General features: G+C 41.1%; 1 protein-coding gene across 2 annotated transcripts in view; it reads left to right on the top strand.

The window, feature by feature from the left end:
* The window catches only part of LOC139816735 (uncharacterized), a 293,006-nt gene that overhangs the window by 225,818 nt on the left and 42,880 nt on the right, over window positions 1-24,308 (top strand). For both annotated transcript variants that reach the window (XM_071784440.1, XM_071784441.1), the window contains exon 13: window positions 17,648-17,773. In XM_071784440.1, the coding sequence (XP_071640541.1) occupies window positions 17,648-17,773 (126 nt within the window). The remainder of the gene's footprint in view (window positions 1-17,647; window positions 17,774-24,308) is intronic.

Genomic DNA, 24,308 nt, shown 5'->3' on the forward strand with positions numbered 1-24,308 from the left:
CAAAAATCGATATTTTCAAAAACCCCTACGACAAAGACTAAATTATAGTGTCAATTTTAATAATCTTTTTGGTTTTTTTTATTCTGATGATTACAAATGAAATGGGAGTGGTCACCGCGGAGGACCTTTTTTTTGCGGCAGTCGACAGAACCCATGAATACTCCGCCAATATTGAATATTTTTTAATAAAAGAAATTTAACATATTTTTAAAAGTGTGTACTTTTATGTAGAAAAAATACCATAATTCATATAGGTTTCCTTAAAAAAATTCACAAAAATTGCCTTTTTTTCGCGCTTCTAATTGGGTATTCCCCCTTAATTTGTAAGGCATGAAAAAACAATAATGGTATTAAGATGGTATTATGGTATTATAAACAATAATGGTATTATACTTGGCTCTATATTTCTCAATTTGAAAAAACAATAATGGTATTAAGATACTTGGCTCTATATTTCTCAATTTTTTGTAATGATGACGTAAGATAATTTACTTATACGATAATTAGGATTACTATAATATTCTGGGCATACACATTTTATTGACATACATTTTCACTTTCTTATATATGTAGGTATGTATAATATAAAGAATATATACATATATGTATATATTTTTTTTTTTAATACGGCATTAATTTGTAAGGCATGAAAAAACAATAATGGTATTAAGATACTTGGCTCTATATTTCTCAATTTTTTTTAACGATGACGTAAGATAATTTACTTATACGATAATTAGGATTACTAATACAATATTATTTTATTACTGTCACAAAATTTGATAATATTACTATCAAAAGTATTGTTATGTTTAACGACGACAGAAGCAACGATCATATTATTGTATGCATTACTTTTATTATTTACTACAGTCTATTGCTAAATTGCTCACTGCTTAATGCTAAAGAATTTTTTATTTTTATTTTTACCTATATCTCACTTTGCAGTCTTCCGTTGAGCTGTATACGTGTACTCATTCTTTTAACATATTTTTATAAATATCAATCTCAGTGAAATATAGGTATGCTATTTTATATATTCTATATAATTTACAATGTGAACACATATTACATGCATTATAGATTTAATAAAATTATTTTAAGAAATTCTTTAGTAGAAGTTTAAGTCCGTTATATGTAATTTACATCTTGAACATATACATTAAAATTGACAAATTTATACCCGATCAGGTATATTAAATTTATTAATTTTAAGATTTGTCTCTGTCCCTCCTGTCCGATATTGAAAAACATATAGAAGTGCGGAACTCACTGTAAAGGCGCGGTTATGTATCGAGAATCCTGTTTTTCAACTCGCGATGTCCCGTCGCGCGGGAGACAAGTTTTGCTGGTAGACTGCCAGGGTGATTAATTCGATTCGCTAATTAAACGGAATAAATTGTCATTACATGAGAGCGACACGCTAGAAATGAGGGAATAGTAGACGTGGTTTGATCAGCTGGTTTCTTTTTAAATCGGTCGCTAGAGCCCGGAGAGAAGAAACGTGTGCGCAAAAAAGAGAAATGATACGGAAATTATACGTTCGTCTGTTACGGATATTCTCGTTTGCTTCGGCGTTGGTAAAAGAAAAAAATCTAATTGATACGTATGATAATACGCGTGATTACTCAGGTGTTGTAACGTTCCTGTACGACGCACGGCGCGAGAAACCACGAGGATTCATCCGTGCGGATAAGAGAGCGCTCTTCATGGCAGCGATGCTATCATAATTAATCTCGAGGCGAGGTGGGACGTACGAAGTGGGCTGTGACAAATTCCCGACGGTATCGGCCGCAAGTAGCTCATTATTATCGCTACTTCTGCGCCCGGTGTTGTCTCTGCCGATCCTAATCGACGCCGATCTCTATGGCGGGTACCGTCGGCGTCGTTTCGCTGCATCACCGCGCGTGGAGTTGCATCTGCATGCAGTTTTATCCCGGACAAAGCTACGTATGCACACTCGCGTCTTCGGGACGATCGCCCGGGGTGATCTCCGATCCGCGTGCGCAGATACCGGCGCCAGGGCATATTATCATTGCTTAGCCGGCGAGCGGCATTAACGTACCGATACAACAATGTTTAATTCATACTTCAGAGAACGCACGCACGCGCGCGACGGGACCAAAGACCCCACGGTGCTCGTTAAAAGAATCGGGAGGAACGTTGGAAATTTGTTGCGATCTAATAACTCCCGTGCGGGTGTTTAATCACTCTAAGAGACTAATTAAAGCCTGGAATGTGGTATCCGGCCGTTAACAATGAGACGATCGTTCTCAGGAAACGAGGCACCCGCTACGCGAATCTCACACGGAAGGGCGCCTTGACCTTCGAATCCGGTTCATGGACCTATTGCTGTTATTTTTAGCTATCAGGAAAGAGAGAGAGAGAGAGAGAGAGAGAGAGGGAAAGAAAGAGCATTCCCTAAAAGTGCTGCATATTGAACGCGGCCGATCTCTCGTGAATTATGCGGCACGAGTTCTCGGACTCTCCGCTGCCGGTGGTCATACTTATTCGAGGTCCGTTCGCTGGACGAAGATCCTTATTACAAGAAATAGCTTTACGAGACCCGGTCGCGTCATTAAGTATGCATGGCCCGACCGCAGGCACGACTCTGCGTCTCGAGACGTTCGCGGAGCATGGGACCTTTTAATCTCCCACCGATCTACCACGGTTCCACTCTTCTACGATTTCGTGATAACCGAGGAATCGTTTCTTTAGCTTACCTTTTTACTTGCGAATTTAAACGGTGGATGTATTTCCGTTATATATTTTTTTACGTAATTGGATATAACATTGAATAACATTGTTGTTACGATCAAAATCTTGTCGTGAAATAAAATTAATGTGCGTTATAATTCTTGTGCAACATTTTTCATTAGCAGTTGCAATGATAATATATCATTCGTTTAATGCGACGTAATTTTCTATGCGCATATTTTAAGGTGACATGTTATTGCAATTCTTATTCGCATTTGGTTAATCTGCATTCACGGGCATATTTTTATGTATGGGCATAAAAGTCTGACAATTTAGATGCACAAAATAAAGCATATTTATTTTTAAAATTGCATACATTAGTGATTAAATTTTAATATAATTGTTTCAAATAATACATACATACAGCTCAAATAATAACAATAATACTTTAAATGAGTTAACTTTTCGATGTAGCTATTTCGTGGTTATATAGCAAAAAAGTTTTGCTATTAAGAAAAAAGACCGTATATGATTATTTTAAGTAGAAATATCAACAGAATATATATAAATATATTTATTCGTAGCAAGTAAAAAATCTGAAGAAAATAAATGTGATTTTAAAACAAAGATATTTAACGGGAATCTAAAGAAAGTGCAGGATCTCACGCCTTTAATCGCGGCGATCAGACTGCGTCGCGTCGTCTCGTCTCGATCTCGTTCGCCGCTGCATACATCTTTGAAAATCGAAGGTAAAAGCAGGGGACGACGTGCCAGGAGACTCGTGCATCGCAGTAGGTGGGGCGTGTGGTTCCCAGTGTAGCGTAGGTAGGTACGTCTTAACCTGAGATCAGCCCGGGCATCAGTAATCCCTTCTCTGCCGCAGCATCCGAGTGCGGTAACGGACGTAGCGCGCGAGTCGGAACGGAAACCGGCATTTAAGCAACACAGGCTCGCTGTGTCGGCGTGTCGTCAATAATCGCTCGTGGTCTCGTGGCAAGTGAACGCATCGCGTTGCATTCCTGCGCGATCGAACGCACCGCACTCACGCACTCGGAACTGGTCCCTCACAACACTCGAGGAAGCAGCATCAGCATCCCCGCTGCGATCGTTCACGTTGTTAACTTGACTCTTTGGAGCGAGCTTTCCCGAGATTCCGGAGCTTCGGAGTGGATGACAAGTTGTTGTAAAATGTCGCACGGACGAACGATTGAAAAATATGCTGCTATATGAGATCGGGCCGTGGAATATCTTGTAGAAACATTCCTCGTTGACACGTATATAGATACGAGTGAGTCGAAGTGATCGAGTCGGTTGCTTATCATGATTTTTATACGTTTCGTAGTTTAAGAATTTTCACACGCGCGGTATAGTGTTCTAAGTAAGGCGTTTTTTTCCTTAATTTCCGGTCGTCGTTGACAGAGATTAATTTCTACTTCTGAATTAATGATGTATCCCCTGCCTGTCTATCGGTCGAACAATGTTACCTTGTGCGAACGTTCTTTCAATTACAAGCCGTCGTGCAATTTAATTGACAAAAAAAGTCCGTGTACATCGATGCACCGTATCCGATAATACAGCGCCCGCTGTTCGTCGCGTAGTCCGCTATTAATCCGTGCTCCATTCATGAATTGGTCATGGGGAAAGTATCGCGCACGGCGCGCTGCTTTCTGGGGCGTTTCACGTTCGATGACCCACAATTTGCGCAGCGCCCGTTCGCCCGTTATCGTCCTTCGCGTATCGCTTATCCGGGGAACATCCAGTATCATTAAACGAAGATATCTCTTTTCTCGACCGGCCGAAGACTTACGGCCGATCCTTTATCGACGCGGTCCCCTTCCCTCAGGCTACAAGCGACGTGCTTCGTCGAGAAAAAAGTGTTACGGACCGGCTTCGGAGGATCCTTCACGGATTGCCGGCGAGATACCGATCGCGCCACTCTCGGAGGGCAGCGCGACAGGTACTCGAGAGTTCGGTTTTCGACGTTGGACCGGTCCGCCGCCAGAACGCTCGTCCTCCGGCGGGCCGTGATGACTTTTCGAGGTGTTCCCCTTAAAAAAACTTTTCACAGAGCCACCGAACAAAGCGGAGAGTGCCGCCAGTGCTATAAAGCGAGAGAAAAGGGGGAAAAGATAGACGGAAATGAGAGAAGGTGGTGGCACAACTCAAAGAAAGGGTCTCCCTCTCGTCCTCTCGAGACTCCTGAAGTGATTTACGCTTCGCCAATGGCGTCTTTTGTCTACCGAACTACCTGTCAGCCGTGTTTGATTCTCGCAATATACTACGCGCAACGCGAATTATATTGCGATCTCGCTGCCGCGACAATAATTCACGGTACCGAAGTGACCGATCAGAGACACGTTTCATTTCTTCTCCCGACGTCGTTAATGTCTCCCGCGAATAGAGCGTACCTATTCTATACCGGAAATCGCCGACTGTCGCGAGTTTTCCGGCAGGTAAACTCTGCTTACTACGTCGCGCAGATAGTTCGTTGGATAACGAAAGTGGCTCGATCGTTGCATCGAGTGAGTATGACGTAGATAATCTCTGGAGAAACTCGTGATTTGTGTGTACGGGCAGCGATGGATCCGACTGATGCCAATGTGATTGGGCAATGTAACGACGCAGCAGCGGTCATTTGCATACTCGTAATTTCATCTCGATGATTCCTAGGTTTCGAAACGTGTTTTGTAAGAGGGGAAGATCTACTTTTTAAGAATCATAATAGAGTTACGAGTATGTAGGATCAGAACAGAGTAAATATAAAATAATTAGTTCTGTTTCTGGTTTTTTACATCTATGATGATAAGATTTGACGATTTTATCGTTATTATCGGAATTACAAATTGGCGTTCTAAAAGGTTGCTTTTCTTATCCCGTGAGAGCGAGTAATATCGCACGATACCCTGTTAAAGAAAAAAAAGGTAAGAATTATTAAAGCACGTCGCGCGTGCGATACAAAGAAGTGTCTCATAGTGCCGGATCGAAAGGGTGACAACATCCGCCGGCTCGAACAATAGTTCTCATTCTTGCTAAACGCTGTTTTGTAAACGGGAAAAGCGAGCACCGTGAAACCGTCGCGTCGAGAGCGTGTAAACGTGTGTACACGTGTAATTAGTTTTCACGCTCGTGCATTGGCACTGAATAGCTTAAACAGCCGTCACATAAGTGGTCCTGTTACATGCGGCCTTATCTTATCGAGAGAACGCTGTGTCATGCATGATAGCGTCTCTTGCTTCGCTTCGCGTTCCTTGAAATTGCTTCTTTAATCCTCCCCCCTCGTAAATAACAGCCGGACGGGAGGAGGGAGGAGGACGACGAGACTTGATGGCGTGCATTAGGGTGGAGTCAAGCTTTAATATCGCTTAGATTATATAGGATGTCCCTAGAACCTTGGAGACACTTTATTGCAGATGTTCATCCGTTAATTGTCAGATAAGACCCTTTTGCGATTAGGTATGATCGATCACTTTGACTGACGAAGATAAATAACAAGTCTATATATATATATACACAATTAGTCTAAAATAAGCAATAATGTAGAGTGTCTCACTAATTAAAACATAATAAAAATTTAACGTCATAATTTTTCAAACTTCTAAATCTTTGTTTCACAAGTATATCAGCTATAGCAGTGTCTCTATTACGAATTTACTTTAAAATATAATTTATTTCAAAAAATCTAAATATACAAAATTCGCTTAAAGATGTTTACTATATGACAGCTACATAAAAATTTAAAAAATAAAATTTTTGCCAATGGATAAACATTAATTCTTTCCTGTATCAGTGAGAATCTTTGCATTCGGTGCAGCGAAAGAGAGCCTGTCGATAGTTATCAGATTGGAATATCGATACGATTGCAGAGAGAAAGGAGCACTTTATTTACAAGATCGTCGACGTCCTTTTATAAGTCCGTCGACTCGAACGGTATCCCGTTTTCGGTACTGCGCGAAGGGACAGTTTCATTTTATGGGCGACCGGCTGAACGTTCTCACGGGAGAACTTTGCCAAGGAAAAATGTCGTCGGGCCGTCGACCGTCGTGTAATCGCCTATAAACAGAACGAATGCAATCGATTAACGGGCGGCGGCAACATAAGAGATAAAACTTGGTTTCTATCGGAATCGGAGATGGCACCGACGTCTTTTTTTGCACCGCAAATTAGAACCCGCGAACAAACCGGCAGACCGTCGTAACGAGCGTCTGTAACCTGTAATCTGTAATCCATAACCCGTAATCTGCACGATCGCAATCTGCGGTTGTAAATTAGATTTTCAACAAAACTCTCGCTCCCGTGTAACGACGTGCGAGTGATACTTTACGAGCTCGAACGCGTATCGCGAATGGAATTCTTCTTTAAGAGCTTAATCTGTAAAACGCTTTCGGCGAATAATTTGTATAGAACGCGATATATCATTTTCATATCGGCTCAATTGAGTCATTTACGTATCTATACAATTATACACGCAATCTAACGTATAGCTGCATTCGGTCGATGAAAAGAAGCAATGAAAATAGATACGCCTATTATCTGAGAACTCTACACGCGGAGTATTTTACAAGCGCACGAGCCTCTTGACAAATTATTCGGAAGAAAGGCTCGAACGAGTTGATGGTATCGAGATTTTAACATCGCGTCGGCCTCGGCGGTAATACTTCCTCGGCTCGCGGGCAAATAAATCGTAACAAACCTGGCCAGCGAGAAGCCGGGGCAGCCCTTCTCTTCTCCGGACCGGAGTACAAACAAACCATGTATCTTTATTACAGTAATAACTATAATCTCGGCTCTCTCTCCGTAGAGAGACCCCTTTCCTCCGTGTATATGTTACACACCGGGCCGCGCAGTCCCTTTCTTCGTAGCTGCGTAATCAGTTGGCGTCTACCCCTGCCTCTATATACCGAACGCAGTTCCCTCGCTTTGAATCGCTTCCATCAATAGACGTGAACTCGGTAGTAGAATGCAGTCGGGACGCCATTAGAGCAGACGGTCCCGATGGACTCGCTGATACCGGAAGTTTAATAGCGCGATTAATGGAAGCCCGGTTTTATCTAAGTTCCCGAGTTCGGCGAGTCGCATTTTCGCCCATCGTTCCTTCATTTCTCGAATCTTTTCTAGAATTGGTCTTAGAACGAATTTAGAACTTAGATACTTCTCTGTGCTTGGATATCAACTCTTTCCCTCCTCACTTCGGAGCCTCTCTAATTAAAATCTCAATTGCTTTAAGGGAGAAATTACATACCTAGCGCGAGATATGTAATTTCGCGCGCATATCCGCCTTGATTACCGTCTTATCCGCGAAAGCGGATTGCAAAAACGCAGGGACTTCGTTATACGGTCACACGGAGGATATCGAGAAGTTAAGGATTGCGTTGTCCTTATGGGCCCACTCGTTAAGACATTTGCGCCTTTTAATGACCAGGACTGTATGCGCAACGGGTTTATGGCTAAGGGAATGTCGTACATGGTGCGGAAGCGCGAGAAGTCTGCTCGTAAAATATGATGCGTATCTTCTTATTAGGAGTAAATTGTATCCTCATTACCTCGTGCACTTCTTCTTGGTGTACGCCAGGCACTTCTCGTCACGCCGACTTGTTCTTATTTTGCTGTTTAACTGCGATCGGGGTGGTACCGACCAATCGGCGGCGCACCTGCAACGAGATATCCGCAACGATACCGATAACTGTCGCGTCGCGATGCATTCGCATGCCGGTCTGCATCGGAATGACATTTGTCTCGAGCGTCTCGTACCGATCTATTTACTATGACATCCCGCAAGGAACTCGTCTGTAACGCCACGCTATTAGGAATCACCGTTGTATCAGAGCTGCACGATCGCACACAGATCGATTAATTATCTATTTTATAGATTGGATCAAATCGCTGTACCATTTTGTGAAACGACATTTCTGCGACACAGGATATAATCAATCGAAACGTAACAGAATGCAGATATGTATAAAATATTTACGGACGGGTAGATTTATTCTTTCGTAATAAAATTGTGAAAAATATTTGCGCCATTAAAAGTATAGTTATACGTGGAGGTTCGCTTAAATTCTGTTGATTTTTGTGCGACGTGCACGGATGTTAATCTTCGAGAACTATAGCGTTAATAATTTCTAGCGTGGTTAAAATTATTACGCTTCTTATGTTCCGCGACTTGTAAGTTTGACCAGAAATATAAACGCGATACAAATGCGCGGTACGAATGTTCCGAGCATTTAACGAATTTCCGGGCATTTAAATAAGGTCATAAATTGAAAGCAATATGGAGTTGCCAGATTTTTACCGGACTACGTAATGCGGTCCGTTGATCCGAATGCTTATGTTATGCAGACTCATGCCGGTATTATAGTGGCGTAATAAAAGCTTTAACTAGTTGCCACACACTGAGCGTTTCACTTCCTAAGCGCGTTAATGATTATGACAAAAACGTTATTTTCTCGCACGCATAAACCGACAGTCAATACCATAACTATAATTCACCCGTCATAATGTCTGCCTTCATCAATGTTTATGCAAATTGCGGAGTTATAGTTGCATGGAGAAATTAGCGTCAACTGTGCTCTATGAGATGACATCAAATAACAGTTTTCACCCGTATAATAATAGCTTTAACGTAAATGTCAATGTATATTGCTTTTGACCTTTATGTGCGCGTAGAACTGTCTATTCCTTATTATCAATGATAATTGTCATCTTATGTGCAAATGATTAATTTAGAAAATTGGTGAGACGAACTATGACATGCACTTTAAAAGCCATCGCTCGTTTTTCTTTAGCCTCAATTGTCATTTCCCATCATGATTTTTTTCTACTCTTCCATATCGGATCATTGTGCCGAGTCTCGTTTGCAGTCTCATCTTTTCTGCGACGAGGAGGATGAGAGATCGCGGTAAGAGTAGCCCTTGGCGGTGCGATTATTCATTGTGACATTGATTACGCGCATGGCACACATATATGCCGGCCCTACCATCGATACCTTTAGCCGTCCAGACGAATTTTGGTTCCTACCTTTTAAATCCTATCCTTTAAATGAGCCCTTTAAACTGCGATCGCACGAAGTAATCTCGCAGCGTGCGTTACACCCTTACGGTCTCTAAAAAAATCTCAAATAGCTCATGAATATAAAGTATTCCAATTTGTCTCCCCAGATGACCAACGATCGACGCGTGGAACACGCTCTATTAATCATCGGCTCGCGATTTATACATGGCGATATTACGCCCGCGACCCGCGACGCTTAGAATTAAGTCCCGGGCGAATCAATCTTCCGACAGAACAAAAGTATTATATTCGCTGGTGCGTGCGCGCTATCTCCGCTTCAGATTTTATTCACGATCGGTACTTGGTACCGATAAATCTCATCTCACAATGTTCCCACATCTCGTCTCCCCGTTGACTGATAGCGTGCTGTCACGTTCGCGTTCAACTTGACAGCACGCGCTTGTGCGGTATCGGGGAATTCGATTCGACGAACGATCTTCCGAGTTCTTCAGGGATCGACTCGGAGTAGGACGCAAGTCGTAAGAAAATGATTAACAGTTGCCGTTTATTGATATACGACGGACATATGTGACGTGGCAACTATCATCGTGAAATTATTACATTGTTCTTTTAAAATATGGTTCGATATTTTAAACAGGTTTACATAAATATAATTACATTTCAGGAGTAATAACGTTTGTAGCATTTTTTATATTTCTATGAATTGACTGTATTATTATTATTATAGATTTTGAAAAATTATTTTTTACTCATAATTTTTATATTGGTAAATAGAGATCGCTCTTTTTTTGCAAAATATAACGTTACTGAAATATTAATATATTTTTCATATTTTTTCACAAAACGAATTACACACATATTATACATATATTAAAATCAATTGTACTGTTACGAGTGAGATATAACATTTTATCTCTTTCCCCTCATTTGTCACTCGCAATATCCGTTGCAATGACAATTGATATCTAAATTACTACGTCAATCAAAATTGATCACATCGACAACCGTCCATGCGCATTTTATGTACGTTACAATTCAATTGACAGGACATACGTCGTGCGAAACGGAAATCAAATTTTGACCGATAGCGAATCGCGGATTCTCGCGTGGGCGACCCGCACCGGCGATCGACCGCGTCGAGCCATTAATCCCGGTCGGGTTCGCGGCCAGTACAGATCGGAGAAACAAACCGCTTGTCCCATAGTGAGATGGTATCAACGTCAAAGCGCGAAAAATGGTCGGACGAATAAATCGCGCGTCGAACCTCACACTGCACAGTCCCTCTCGAACGGCGCCTCGCTCTCCTCTCGATTGTTCTCTATTGACAATCAATCCTTTCCAACTCCATGGGGGACGCTACAATATCATAAAGTTCTTTCCTGATCAATTTCCTGGGAACCATTTTAGCTACATCGCAATTTGCTTTATGACAGTCGAATTTATTAGCGCTTTGTGATTCGCGTGATCTTGCTAATTGACTGTAAAAAAACGTTTGATCGTGCGTACATAATTAATATTTAATTATATAATATATAAATAAAATGTATTTTGTTAAATATAGATATGGCTACTTTTATCTATTGCTTTGTTTCGACATTTATTAATGTTATTTATTCTCTATGTATGGCAATAAGGATTAATTTGTAATGTTATATGTTGACTTTAGTTACCAGAAGCCTGAACTTGTATCTGTCATGAACATCTAGGCATTCTAAACCTTCGCGGGTTAATTGCTTATGTATATACCTAACACTTCCAGATGTGCGGGTTAAAATTAGGTGTTAATTTTGCTCGTTAGATCGCGGTCGAGAGGCATCTCGTCGAATATTCGTGCTGCATTCAGCGGGAATGCGCGTGCGTCACGTGGACGAAGATAAATTGCGGAGCTACTCGTCGAGGGTGAAACTTTCAATTAATCGCGCTTTGAATACCGGCGACGAGTCCCTCTGTCGACAAATCGGCGACCGCGCCATTTCGCTTTTTAATCACTCTCTTGGGCATCTTGAAAATTCAAATTAACCATACGTCGAACTCGACGAACTCGATGAATCATTAGCATTCTTCGAATTGTTAAATTGTTTGACTTCTCGTAAGTTACGCACCCATTCCGCGCTTTAAGAATTCGTACGAATATATATCTGACGGACGCAGTCTGCGTATCTATTCGCGCCGCGTTTCAACGAATCACTGCCGAAGCATTTCAGTATTTTACGATCGTTTCGAGAAATGGCAAAAATCGCACGCATCAACGCGCATCAAGTGTGACGTGTTGATTCGTAACGCATGCGATCGGCCGTAAGAAAGTAGCATGCGAACGAACCGGCGCGGATAGTTCTGTCATCGCGAATAAAAATTCGGGTCTCGGCAGCCCTCCGAGCTAAGCGATCGTGTTCCTGGTTCGTCGTCCTCTTTCCTTTCGTTCGCCGTGCCGACAAGCCGTGTGCCGCCGCGAATCTGGGACGATAAAACGAGGCTCGCGTCCCGAAACTCAAACGAGGCGGCGTCGTAAAACGCAGGTTTCAGGAAGGTACGTCGTTACCGCGACGAAGGTCTTCATTGCGAGGTGAGAGGAAGCGCGAGGAGAATCGTGCGCGTCTCGCTCGGTAGGTATCCGCCCGAATAAAAGCATCTCTGCGGCAAAAACTCGGGATACTTTCGATCGAATTAGCTCTCGCGTGCACGGTTTACTTTCGCGTGTACGCCCAAGTAATTAAGCGAAATACGGAGATACTTATGACTACTCGACGCGATAACAACGTTCTTTTTACTGATACACGAGATAATAAAATACGGGATGGATATCTAATTCAACCGAGATTTCGATGCTTCATGTTCTAAATAATTTGATAAAGATTTCTTAGAATTTTAATTATTGCTTTTAAAGAGAACAATTATTAACTGAAACTATATTAAAATATTATGTTTAAATAATTGCATGAATCACATGATTGCAACGGTTTACGGATTAATAGACCTTATCAATTTTATTTTTTTAATGCATTTTCGGGTATTTATCGTACAATGATTTGATTTAATGATAATTTCTTTCAATTTAGAGAATGTAAAATGAATTAGATGTATCTCCCTTTCATATACAACGCCTGAGTTTCTCAAACGGTTCTCCAATCAAATAATCACCATCGAGATACGCTTTTTCGTGCGTCAAGCGACGATTTATCCGAAAGGCTATTCAACCTATTCAACTCTCTTGTGCATATATTGTGGACCAGGTGGTCGAACGCGTCACCTACTCCCACGTGCTTGCGGTCCGCGTCATTCTTTCCTCCAAACGTTACACGGTATCGGTAATTGGCCGGCGTTGTAGCCGGCGCGGTGGAGTCATAACGACACCGTTCGCGGTCTTCAGGGTATCGAATCGAACACGCTGCGTTTTCCATAAGCGATAAGCGATCGCGCGGGTCCACGCGCGCGTGAGAAGATGCGCCGCAGATGCGGAAGCGTCTCTCGGTACTCTCGGTAGAGAGCCGCGCGCGCGCGCGCCACGACGGAACCTAAATACCTATCGCCCGTTAGGCGTGCACGCTCGTGCGCGCGTTTGCACGCTTTGGCGTGTGGAGGTGAGATAAAACGCACGCGGTCCACGTCGAGGTCGCGACGCGTGAGATCGCTGCATGCGGCAGAGAAGAGAAGGTGCTGGAGGTGGAGGAGGCTCGATGCAACGTTCGTTTGCACGCTCGCACCTGACTCACCTCACCTCGCGCGCGCGCGCGCGCGCATACACACACACACTCACGTACACGTGTTTACGGTATTTGATCGTCGTTCACTTAGCACGGCCCAGTGACCCGTATAACCTAAGGTCTGCTTATGATCGAAGAGATTTCCGTGTATCTTTCCCTTAACGGGACGATACGAGAGCCAGTGTTGCATCTTACGAGGATCGTTTCGGTAGTAATAGTCGAGCGGCGGCGTGTCGAATTCATTAAAGATATTCAAATCAATGCGAGTGACTTTTTTCGTGGGCGCATATGATTTTTTCCACTTTACGCCGACAACTCCGCAGTTCGGTATCGGAACCGTGTTCCACCGCGAGACGAGAATTAGCATTAATGGCAAAAGGTCTTAGTTCTTGTAATACTTTCCATGGTGAATATTTATAATCTCACGAGTTTGTAGGACCTTTTGAAAGTTCATTTCGTATGGATACATTGGTGTTCTGTTTGAAATTTTACATTGGGTTTTTATTCGTGTCAAGCAGTATTGTCAGAGATGTTGAATAAACCAAAGAAGCTTAGACAATCGCGTACAATTATATTGCCAACGGGATCAAGCGAGAGTCAAAAGGAAGGGAGGAAAATGTGGCGATAACGAGGTGCTCATCGCACACGTCTCGCTTCCTTACGATCTCATGGTTCTTACGATTTCTCTCCGGAATGTGCGACGTCGAGACTGATCGCCTTCGCTAATGTCGATGAATACAACTCGGGCGTGAGATGATTTATAACGTTAATTTTGTAACGAGCGCGAAACGCACGTCGCTTCTTGGCACGTGGTTTAGTTTTTACTTCCCACGTCGGTGCTTCGCGCGCCGCTCGATACTTTCGATCGATACGAGATGAGACATGAGTCTTCTCGCGCTCGAGAGGGGATCTGAAAAATTCGTAATTGGGTTGAGCGTCACGCTCCGGCCGCGTCGCGCATGAAATATTCGTACGCCCGTTTTAAATACCGGCGGCTTTTAAATGCATATAATTCCCGGATGATGATATATTATAATCTTTTTATGGCCGCCGCGGAGTGTGTACATTAGTTAGCGCGTGATTTAACTTTCATTTCCCACGTTTGCCTCCCCGACCGATCGATAACTCAACGTTCGGAGTCGAGTAGTTGCAAAAACGTCCAGTGTACTCGTCTGATGTATCTGCATTTAGTAAAAAAAAAAGAATACCAAACTTTCTGTGCTTCGTGATCCGTGATTATTCTTTTTCGCAAATGATTGACTACGAATGAGCAATCGTCCTCCATCACGTGATATTCTTGCTCTTAATTTTTTTTTTTTAGATAAAATTTTACATTGTCTTTTATTGCATAATATCACTTTTATTAGAAAACTGTTCATTAGAAAATAAGGACATCGCATGATTCTTATTTTATATTTCTTTCACATATTTATCGTCGCGTGCATTTGGCGAAATAAAACACTCGAGCGTTTGAGTGGACACTGCACGAGACATAAATACCATTTCTAATCTCTACAATACACATCGCGCGCCTATCCGTTTTTCGCATATTTACCTAGAAATCGCGGCGACGTGCGTGATTCTCGGGCGCGATCTATGCGTGAGATAAATCCGTATACACGATCAAAAGCCGATACGCGAAATTCGCTGTCCGCTCCCACATCGCCGTCCCACAGACAAGCGGGTTTTGCACACTCGAAGGATCCGCGTATACGTTGTACGGAGCCGTATGCACGACATTCGATCGGCGGCTCACCTAACGCGGCCCAGTGACCCAAATAAGCCACGGTTTGCTTATGATCGAAGCGGTTTCCGTTTCTCCTCGGGCCCAATCATGCTCCTTCGAGAGGGCCCACCTTCTTCCTCGCAGAATCGAAGTCCCCTTCTTAATTCATTTCTGATGCTCGTGTGTATACAGCTTCTGTCTCATATCTGCAAACATCGTCAACGCGAACATCCGTTCATCTTCATTTCATCTCGGACGCAATTCTGCGTGTGATGGTACCTTTAGATAATACATCTGAATGACATGAAGTACCGTTTCGGTTTCTTGCGAGAAACATTCTAAGACTGCGCAAATCGGCGATTTAAGCAGAAACTTTTTTTTTATCTCGACAAGAAGAAAATAATTAAATTTTTAATAACGTTCTTGTCGCACAAAACTTTATTTCAAATTTAATTCTAGATGCAACAGATCGTAAAAATATACTCTTTTTCTTCTTTTCTATTTCTTTTTCATTCAACGTTTTCCTGACTCGTCTCGTCCACTTTCCTTCGCGGTACATTCTCCTCCAGCTGCTGCCGTTAATTATCCCCGCGTATTTTTCACTCGTTGGTGCGTCGTGGTGGGACGATTAGCCATTTATCACGCGCGACGCGCACGTAGAAGCGATCTAATTATCGGCAAGATCTTCGACGTTGCGCGTCGTCGTCGTAAATTCCCTTCAAGAAACACGCTTTGGTCCACGACCGCGCATGTGTGTGACAGGTGAAACGACCGCGACAGATATAAGATCGTGACATCGAGCCAGAGATCGTTTTTTAATCAGATTATGCAGATGAGACTAGTCTTCGACTAGGAAAAAGGACGGGAAAATCGGTAAATAGAATTGTGAATTTATCTTATTCCTTGATCGCGATTTTTGATTGAATCGATATTTTATTTTGTTCAATGGAGAGTAACAATAATAAGATTGACATCTGTTATTTAAAACACGTCTTGATGCATTTGGATCCAGTTCCAGGGATCTACGTTGTTGCAAATTACTCTTGTCGCTTTTGACAACCTGCTTCGTACAAGTTTCCTGCTTTTTATCGCCTCTTTCCGTTCACGCGAATGCCTAATTAAGACAAGTGTCCGTAATATATTTTGACGTTTCGGAGATATATTGGAGATATTACATTCCGCACACTCTTTTTTTCATCGTTAACTGTTCAACGGCAGAAATGTAGACCGTACAAATCATCGTACGAACGATTAATATTTCGACCAGAGCGAGTATTAAGTCGTCATAAGTCATAAGCAATAATTCCCCGAGCGATACGTCGTTTGTTTGAAAGTTCTGGAGCATGACGGTAAATGTGGCAATACCGAGCGAGAGCGCGCGCGTTTGACATGGACCGATCATTATCGGAGGATTATTTCTGTCATACGATTGTTTGATTACGTCATAATGAAGACCGTGCGATTGCATAACGAGCAATATTGCGAGGATCGGTAGGGATCTTCTTGCAGGAGAATTGCGTAAGACGTGACTAATCGTAGCGAGAGTCGTCGATCTCTAGTACAGTATTGTCTTGTTATTGTCTGTTGCACGAATTGATAATTGAAATGGATCGAAAAATCGACATATTCTCGGCGATAGTCTACGCGCGTATCCCGTGTGTGTGCCATAAATAACTCTCGTGTGAAGCTGTGAAGTCAGGGACAGCTGCGCTGGAAAGCCTTAATTATCCAGCGAATTCGGATGCGCGGCGATTACTCACTGTCCAGCTGTACTAAATACCGTCACTTTTACACTCAGGCAAAGCTGTACGCGCTGTTCGTACGCTGTTCTCTGAGAATAAATTCATGTTTTAGCGCGGTTGTTTGATACAAATCCGTCCATTGTTACGAGAATTCTATTTTTCCATACTTAGCGTTCAACGTTAACGCGTAAATGCGAAAGCAACGCACAGAAATTTTGAAATATGTTTTCACTTCGCGAATGTAGTATTCTTGAAGGAAAAGTTGCGGATTCAAGAGAGAGGGTACAAGATAATTGTTATGTCCAATGTGTAAATTATGTCTTCGGTTCCTTTTAAGACCGGTTACGTCTTAAAGCATCATTTCACATGTATGGTCTTGCCTGCGACTTATTCGACAACTCATTTGAAAGAAGGAAGCATAAAGCAATTGCAACTGAAAGATAGAGCATCAATTAACAATAATGTCTTACTACATCATCGCTTTTATTTCCGAAACTAATATTTAAAAAATAAACACGATGAGAGATAAAAATAATCCAATGTCTTATAAATGAACTAAATATTTGAAATATATTTTTGCGCTCTGAGAAAAGTTTATTGAAATCAGTTTCTATCAATAATACATATGAAATGTGCAATATGTTTCTCTAACTAAATTTAAAAATATTTTTAATTAACTAAATTGCTCATGATAATTGCTAATATTTAGTCTATATTAATGACATTTTAGCAATCTAAATTAATATATCTGTGTTTGATTTTTTAAATTACAGGTACTATCGTGGCTTTGCAAGAAAGGCGAGGATATTTTATCGAAGCACGCACAGCACATAGCGACGAACTTGACGTCGGCGCGTTTTCACGAGCGAGAATTCGAGAAGTTTTACTTCACGTCGATGGTAAGTAACGTTGATTGTCCTATAACAGTTAATGGAATCGAAAGGAGAGCCCCAAGAGGAATCAAGTCGCTCTCCTCTAAGAGAAGATTTCACTTTTTTCGCGACCCATTGAGCCGCCCGTCACGCTTCGATGCGAAAGAAATTCCGTCGCGGAGGAACCCGAAAGGTGGCTGCTGCAATAAGCGCGAGATAATAAAAGATTCCTTTGTGACAGGCGGACTGTTGCAAAGACCCCTGCCAAGTGTGCGCACTTCCTCCTTTTTTATTTATTTCTGCCAGCGAAATGAAGAAATAACGCGGAAGGAGTCGTGAAAGACGCCGAAAAAGATGGAGGCGAAAATGATTATTTCTCTCGCATCTGTAGACTTAATATGGTCAGAAAGCGCGTTCTTGAAATATCCGAAATAGGGAATGGCGTAAAATAATGAAGATATTCACTTTAGCCATACATTCGTTTTCGCGCGGAATGTTTGTGCAATTTAAAACCATAGGATTAAAGATAGGATCTTAATTCGTTGCGCTTGAACGGATTTATCTTTGGGCGATCCATTCATGGAAGTTGAGTATACTTTTCGAAATACTGCTTTTTGTTCAGCATTAATTGTTTCTCAAAAACAGTTTTACATGATTTACGTGATTTGAGAGACATGTAGCGTCAATATAAGACAGAAGGTGGATATTTATTTATAAAATAAGATCAATGTGATTTTTAACAAGTAACCAGCAATATGATTTTTGTTCGAAAATTTATTTTTACCGTCAATTTATATATTATTTTGTAATATATAAATTGACTGATATACCTACACATATAACTTGTTCTTAGAAAAAAACAGTGTGAATATATTTAGTTAAAAATATGTAGTTTGTGAAAAAATGATTACAATTACACTTTCAACTTTTTTATGTTTTCTGCTCTAATTTTATAAATCTGAAACCCATGAAATCTTATATTGTTTTATTATTTAGAATAATAAAGTAAAAAAATATTTTTTGTTATTTTTTAAAAGTTGCATTTGATAGTTTCTGAAATAAAACATTATTTTTCAAAATATATGTTTCTGAAATTGATAAATACTTATTAAGTTATTTTTTATTTAAAATAATGCATAACTATAAATGCAACAGTTCGCTATATTATCTACTAAACAACAAATCTAAAATCGTTTTCTACTCAGCCGGTAACAGATTTCTTTTTATAGTTCCTATATACATCTAATATTAAACATACATTTACCTTTTTATAGATATTTACATTTTGAAATAATTTATTAATTATGTGAAATAGTTTGGAATTAGTAACAGTAACAGTTATCAATAAATTATTTTTTATTCGATCGTTAGTCGAGTGATCTATGATCGGTAAGTAGATCGGCTAATCTTGTGGCGCCGTCTACTAAGCTGTTTGAATGTTTCTCAAACCGATGCAAGTCTTCATAACCGACTGAGCGTGGCGCGTAAATTACAATAGCGCGGTTGTTAGTGCACTATAATAGCAACAATTACTTTCTTTTTGACACTTGTTGACACTAGTTAATCGGCAGAATCTCACCGACGCCGACGTAATATAATGGGTTGATTTGATCGTGACTATTAATTTGAAGTAGCGGAGGCCGCTTTTTTGAATAAGTTCCACAATCAGTGTCGTACACTTCAATTACTATAATACCTGCTAAGATGGATGATGGAGAGTCGATTAACATTCTATACAGCAGGTGAAACTTGTATATCTACTACTAAGTGCATACCGATGTATTTTCTTATCAATTGATAGCGCGGTAGCATTCTCGCTTCCGTCCTCTGATAACGGATATTGATAGGACTTGTTGCGATCTTGACCTTTGACGGTTTTCCGGTGATTTCTCGAAACTTTCACAATCGATTATATAGTAAACATTTTGTTTTAATTTTTCGTCAGAGATTGACTACAAGGCCCGGTCAATTAAATTAACAAATTTTTTTTTATTCTATATCTATCACTTATTCTTAAAATAATTAACTTTTTGATTGTCTCGTAATCGTAATTTTGTTTAGAGATAACGCAAAGAGAAAGTAGTTCAATATCGAGAGTATTTGCATATATATAAATGAGAGCATATTCGAGAGATAACAAAGTTGCGATCATACAGCACGCGCATTTCTGTAAGCTTAATTAAAGCGCGATTACGTGAAATTTAGCACGGCAATTAAGCGAGTCGAACGATCGTAAATGTTACGCTATCGATGTTACGCGACGAGTCACAACTTAGCGCGATAATAACACGTTGGGCCCTCGGCCGGTCCGTGTCGTGGAAAATTTATTGCGAAAGAAATCGGCGTTCCACGGGCGTTTTTCCTTTTTTGCGAAAGACTAAACTTTCTCTCCGGCGGTAGTATTGCCGAAGTATTACGCGTGTAGCACAGACAGTTTCAGGGCGCAATAAAGGTCCATCGGTGATCCGACGGACAGTTGTTACTTAATTAATCAGCCTCAAAGCGATGCGAAACGTCGGGGCGAACGATCAGAGAGATATAAAAGCCGGTCGGGCCCGATGGTGCAACGTGCAACGGTCGGTTGTGCGTGGACGTTAATTAATCACGTTGCACCCACTTCAATTATTCGTTTCATGCAGGATGCGCTCGAGCGCGTGGGTCATTATCCAAAAATGTACCCATCTCTCGTGCCCTCCCCCATTTTCTCTTCTCTTTCTTTTATACCTCTTACGCGGCCCAATAACCCCCATTGCTACCCACACGCTGTCATAATTGTCACCGATTATTGCCGCGATGGTCGAAAAGCGCCATTATTTGGGTCATCTTGACGGAACTGGAACGGAATTATTGGCGATTTATTATTGAACGATCCGCCGCGCGCGTTTCGCTCCCTGTACGACGAACGGGCGGTATATGGAGCATCGAAGTAATTACACGACACTGCTCGAACGGCGAGCGCGTCAATTGAAGCCGCCGTAAGTTTAATGGCGACGAAAATTGCCCCCATCTGACTATTTCGGAAAGATATCGCGATATCGCTGTACCGTGTCTTTCTGAATCAGTTATACTCGGTAGTGGCCGATTTTATGTTCCGTTTCGAAGCCAAGATAATCGAAAACGTGTTTCGCAACAACGACCGCGCGTCGGTGTTTTTCCACGAGTATTTTCTACGAGTGTTGCGCGAATATTGACGACCGCGGATACAAGCTGGCGTAGAATGCAATCGTCGATAAGAATGCAAAAATTATCGTAGACCTTGGGTGAGGTAAGCGGCGAAAAATACAACCGCGATCAAAGTACAAAACGTTGTTAACACGACGGTGGAACGGGAGGATGTTGTTGAGAGGGACCGCCAGGGAGGAGTAATCGTAACAATGTACACGGTCGTTCTCGTAACCCAATTACATGGCGCACCGCCGCGCGCCGGCGGATAAGGCGAGGAAGTCGCGCCAAGAATAGGAACGAAGCATTATGTCGGCATCTATAACGGCGACAATCGCGACTCGTGAAATCACGGCTGATTCTGGGAAAGAAATTCCATCGAGTTTTAGAAACCGCTGTGGCCGCGTCATTACCTCGCGAATCGCGGCGTGATCGCGCGATTGTTGCGAGCGTGCCTGGTGAACACTCGACATCGGGTGTAACGGACTCTGAGGAATTTGGTAACGATCGATCGATCGTGAAAGTGGCAATAGTCGTGCAACCGAAATGCAAAACTCAATGCAAACGAAAACGGAATCTTACTCGCGGAATCTTACGCTAAATGCTCGATTAACTTTGTCAGCTCCTAGAACTTACATTGAAAAAAAAAATTAAGATACCAAAGCACATTATTCACATTTGAAAAATATCGAGAGCAAATTGTCCATACAACAGTTATTTAGTTATCAAATAATTCTATCTTTATGAATAGGATGCAATTTTGTAACCGTATAATATCCAAGTCTTACAAATTTTAATTCATTAGTTTACAGGCATGATCCATCTTATGTTTTTTTGGTAATAATAAACAACGATATAATGATTTGCCAATGATGCAAATCAAATCAACTGTCCTTTTATGTATAACATCAATATAATAATTGCATTAATATCTACGCATGAGAGATACCCGCGGAACGAATACAATGTTACATCCGGCCCAACGTGCTCTTCGATACCACCGGCGTTGAGCGCGTGTCATGAATCGCGATCGGGAAACCATTTCAAAATCCAATTGCAAAAGCGCGAATCGGCACAAGGCGGTTATGCTCGTTAGCTCTCGCCGTACTTCTCTTACCCGATGCGCAACTTTCCATCATAATCGGTCGTCACGCGATAATCAAGGCGACGATATGCTGACCGCTATCTGATGTGCCGCATAGTCGGATTCTTTTCGCAATACTTTAACTTTTAAGTGTTTTTATAAAAATCCAGGTCGCAATTACCGAGCTACTTAATTTGCAGTTGACCTCGGTTGGGATCTCAACTGGTCAGTCGGGATGATACCGCACGTTGGATCGTTAAACAAGTTAAAAAATTAAATCTTAGGTTAACGGTTTTTGAAATAGAAAAAATAAACAAGTTTGATCGTAGGAAATTAGAAAATTAGATGCTGTTAATCGAGAATCCAATAAATAATTAACAAGATCTTTATTCACACAGTGCAATTTAATGCGACAATTATCTCGCACTTTTGAATATTATAGAATTTTCCTATTGCGTCATTTAGTTCTTCAAAATAAAATTTTTTATTTCTAATCTTTGAGTCCGGATTTTAATAATTTTGCACGATAAAACCCCCTCGATTTCATCTTGGAAAAGATCAGAGTACAAGCTTCTTTGAGCTCAGTTCAATCACTAACGCTCACTCGGTATCATTTCAATCGAGTGTGTTTATTGGGTGCTAAGTAGCATTTACGGGGGCACACGGGTGGGTCCCTCGAATTTTAGAACGTCTATTGCGCGGAATTGCGCCCACACCCCCGTGAAAGCGAGTAATCGCCTAATCGTGCTCGACCCCACGCGTAACACCCACTTAATGCACGATAGATTTATCACGGGCAAAAGGAAGAGACGGTCCTCCCTGTCTAAACGCAACATCTGTTGCGCGATTAAGTCCTTCGTTTAATCGATTTGCGATGCTGCTCTGTTGCAGAAATCGTCGAAAGAAATTTTCGATTCTTGTGACAATTGCAATTTACATAGTACACTTTACTTTAAAATATGCATGAAGTAAATATGCGCGTAAAATTGACTTTTAACGATTCGAAGACTTTTAAGTAGACCGATAAGTTATCGCATATACCTTTTTTTGTCGATGAGAAAACAATTTATCGACGGTCAACTCTTCTTCGCTGCAAATTATGACTGAAATATGCATCGATGATCAATATCTATTTTTGTTTTCAATTTATATGCAACATTTATTTAAATAAATGATATTTTTGCATTATGACGATTTGTTTCGCTGGAATTCTTACATTTGATTGAGGTGTGCTGTAATATCATGTGAAAATTGTGTTTTCTCCAAATCTGGTACAATTACAAATTACTTCGCATAACCTTCGGAGGGCCCATTCTACAATTTCACTCCGTAAAAATGGCGATTCAGTGTCGCCTGTGAGTTGCCTTTTTTTCATGGCGCGCAGTCGTACAATACAATGGTCGACGTTGTGTTACGCAATGTGCGGTTTCGAAGAAGAAACCGTAAAATGCCCCGCCTTCTTAGTGTTAATATATAACGGGTCACGACAAACCTAATAAACAATGCCCGAGAGACCTTGGAACGTAAGGCGCGATTGTGCACGAAATTACACTTTATATGCAAATTACGCTGTCGTTGTTCCCACCCTATGACGTGATATCTACTCCTTATAGGAACATTTCTTATCGTCTTTATATAGATAGATCTTTATCTTGATTTTCATTCATTGTCGTCGCCGAGAAATTTTTTACAAAAGTATCACCGGGTAGAACTCTCGTTCAACGAATGGTTTCATCGTATGTAAATAACGATAATAAACGCGAACAATTATGGTATTCGTTGAAGTTTAACGATATCTTAATGAGCAGCGGGAACAATGCCAAAGCGATCGATAAAGTATCGATAAAGTTTTGCGACCTAACTATGCAATTGGCCTCTTGCCATCTGTCGTAAAAATTTTCCAGCGTTTATCATAAACTAGCAACATAATATGCTATTTAGTTGGAAATTATTCTTTTTTTAAATCGCCTAAATAAAAATAGATATAAATTTTATTTATCAAAAATTTAAAGAACGCACTTGTTTAATTTGCTCAGAGACAGTGTCTGTTAAATAGATAAGTAATCAAATTAATCCTTATTTTTGTATTATTTTTGTGTTAATTTTTTTTAAATTGTTAATAAGTGCATTGTATCGCGCGTTCTAAAGGCGATTAATTAAATATATGACGTTATTTTAAGAGGGCAAGCTTATTCTAACATGGATGTTGGAAAGTAATTGTGTGTAACTGCGTACTATAAAATACTGCCGCCAAAAATTGTAAAACCTGCAATTTATTTAGCCCAAGAAAACGTCAGCCCGAAAGAACTCGTGTTT

The sequence above is a fragment of the Temnothorax longispinosus genome, chromosome 7 (assembly GCF_030848805.1).
Source record: "Temnothorax longispinosus isolate EJ_2023e chromosome 7, Tlon_JGU_v1, whole genome shotgun sequence".
Classification (NCBI taxonomy): domain Eukaryota; kingdom Metazoa; phylum Arthropoda; class Insecta; order Hymenoptera; family Formicidae; genus Temnothorax; species Temnothorax longispinosus.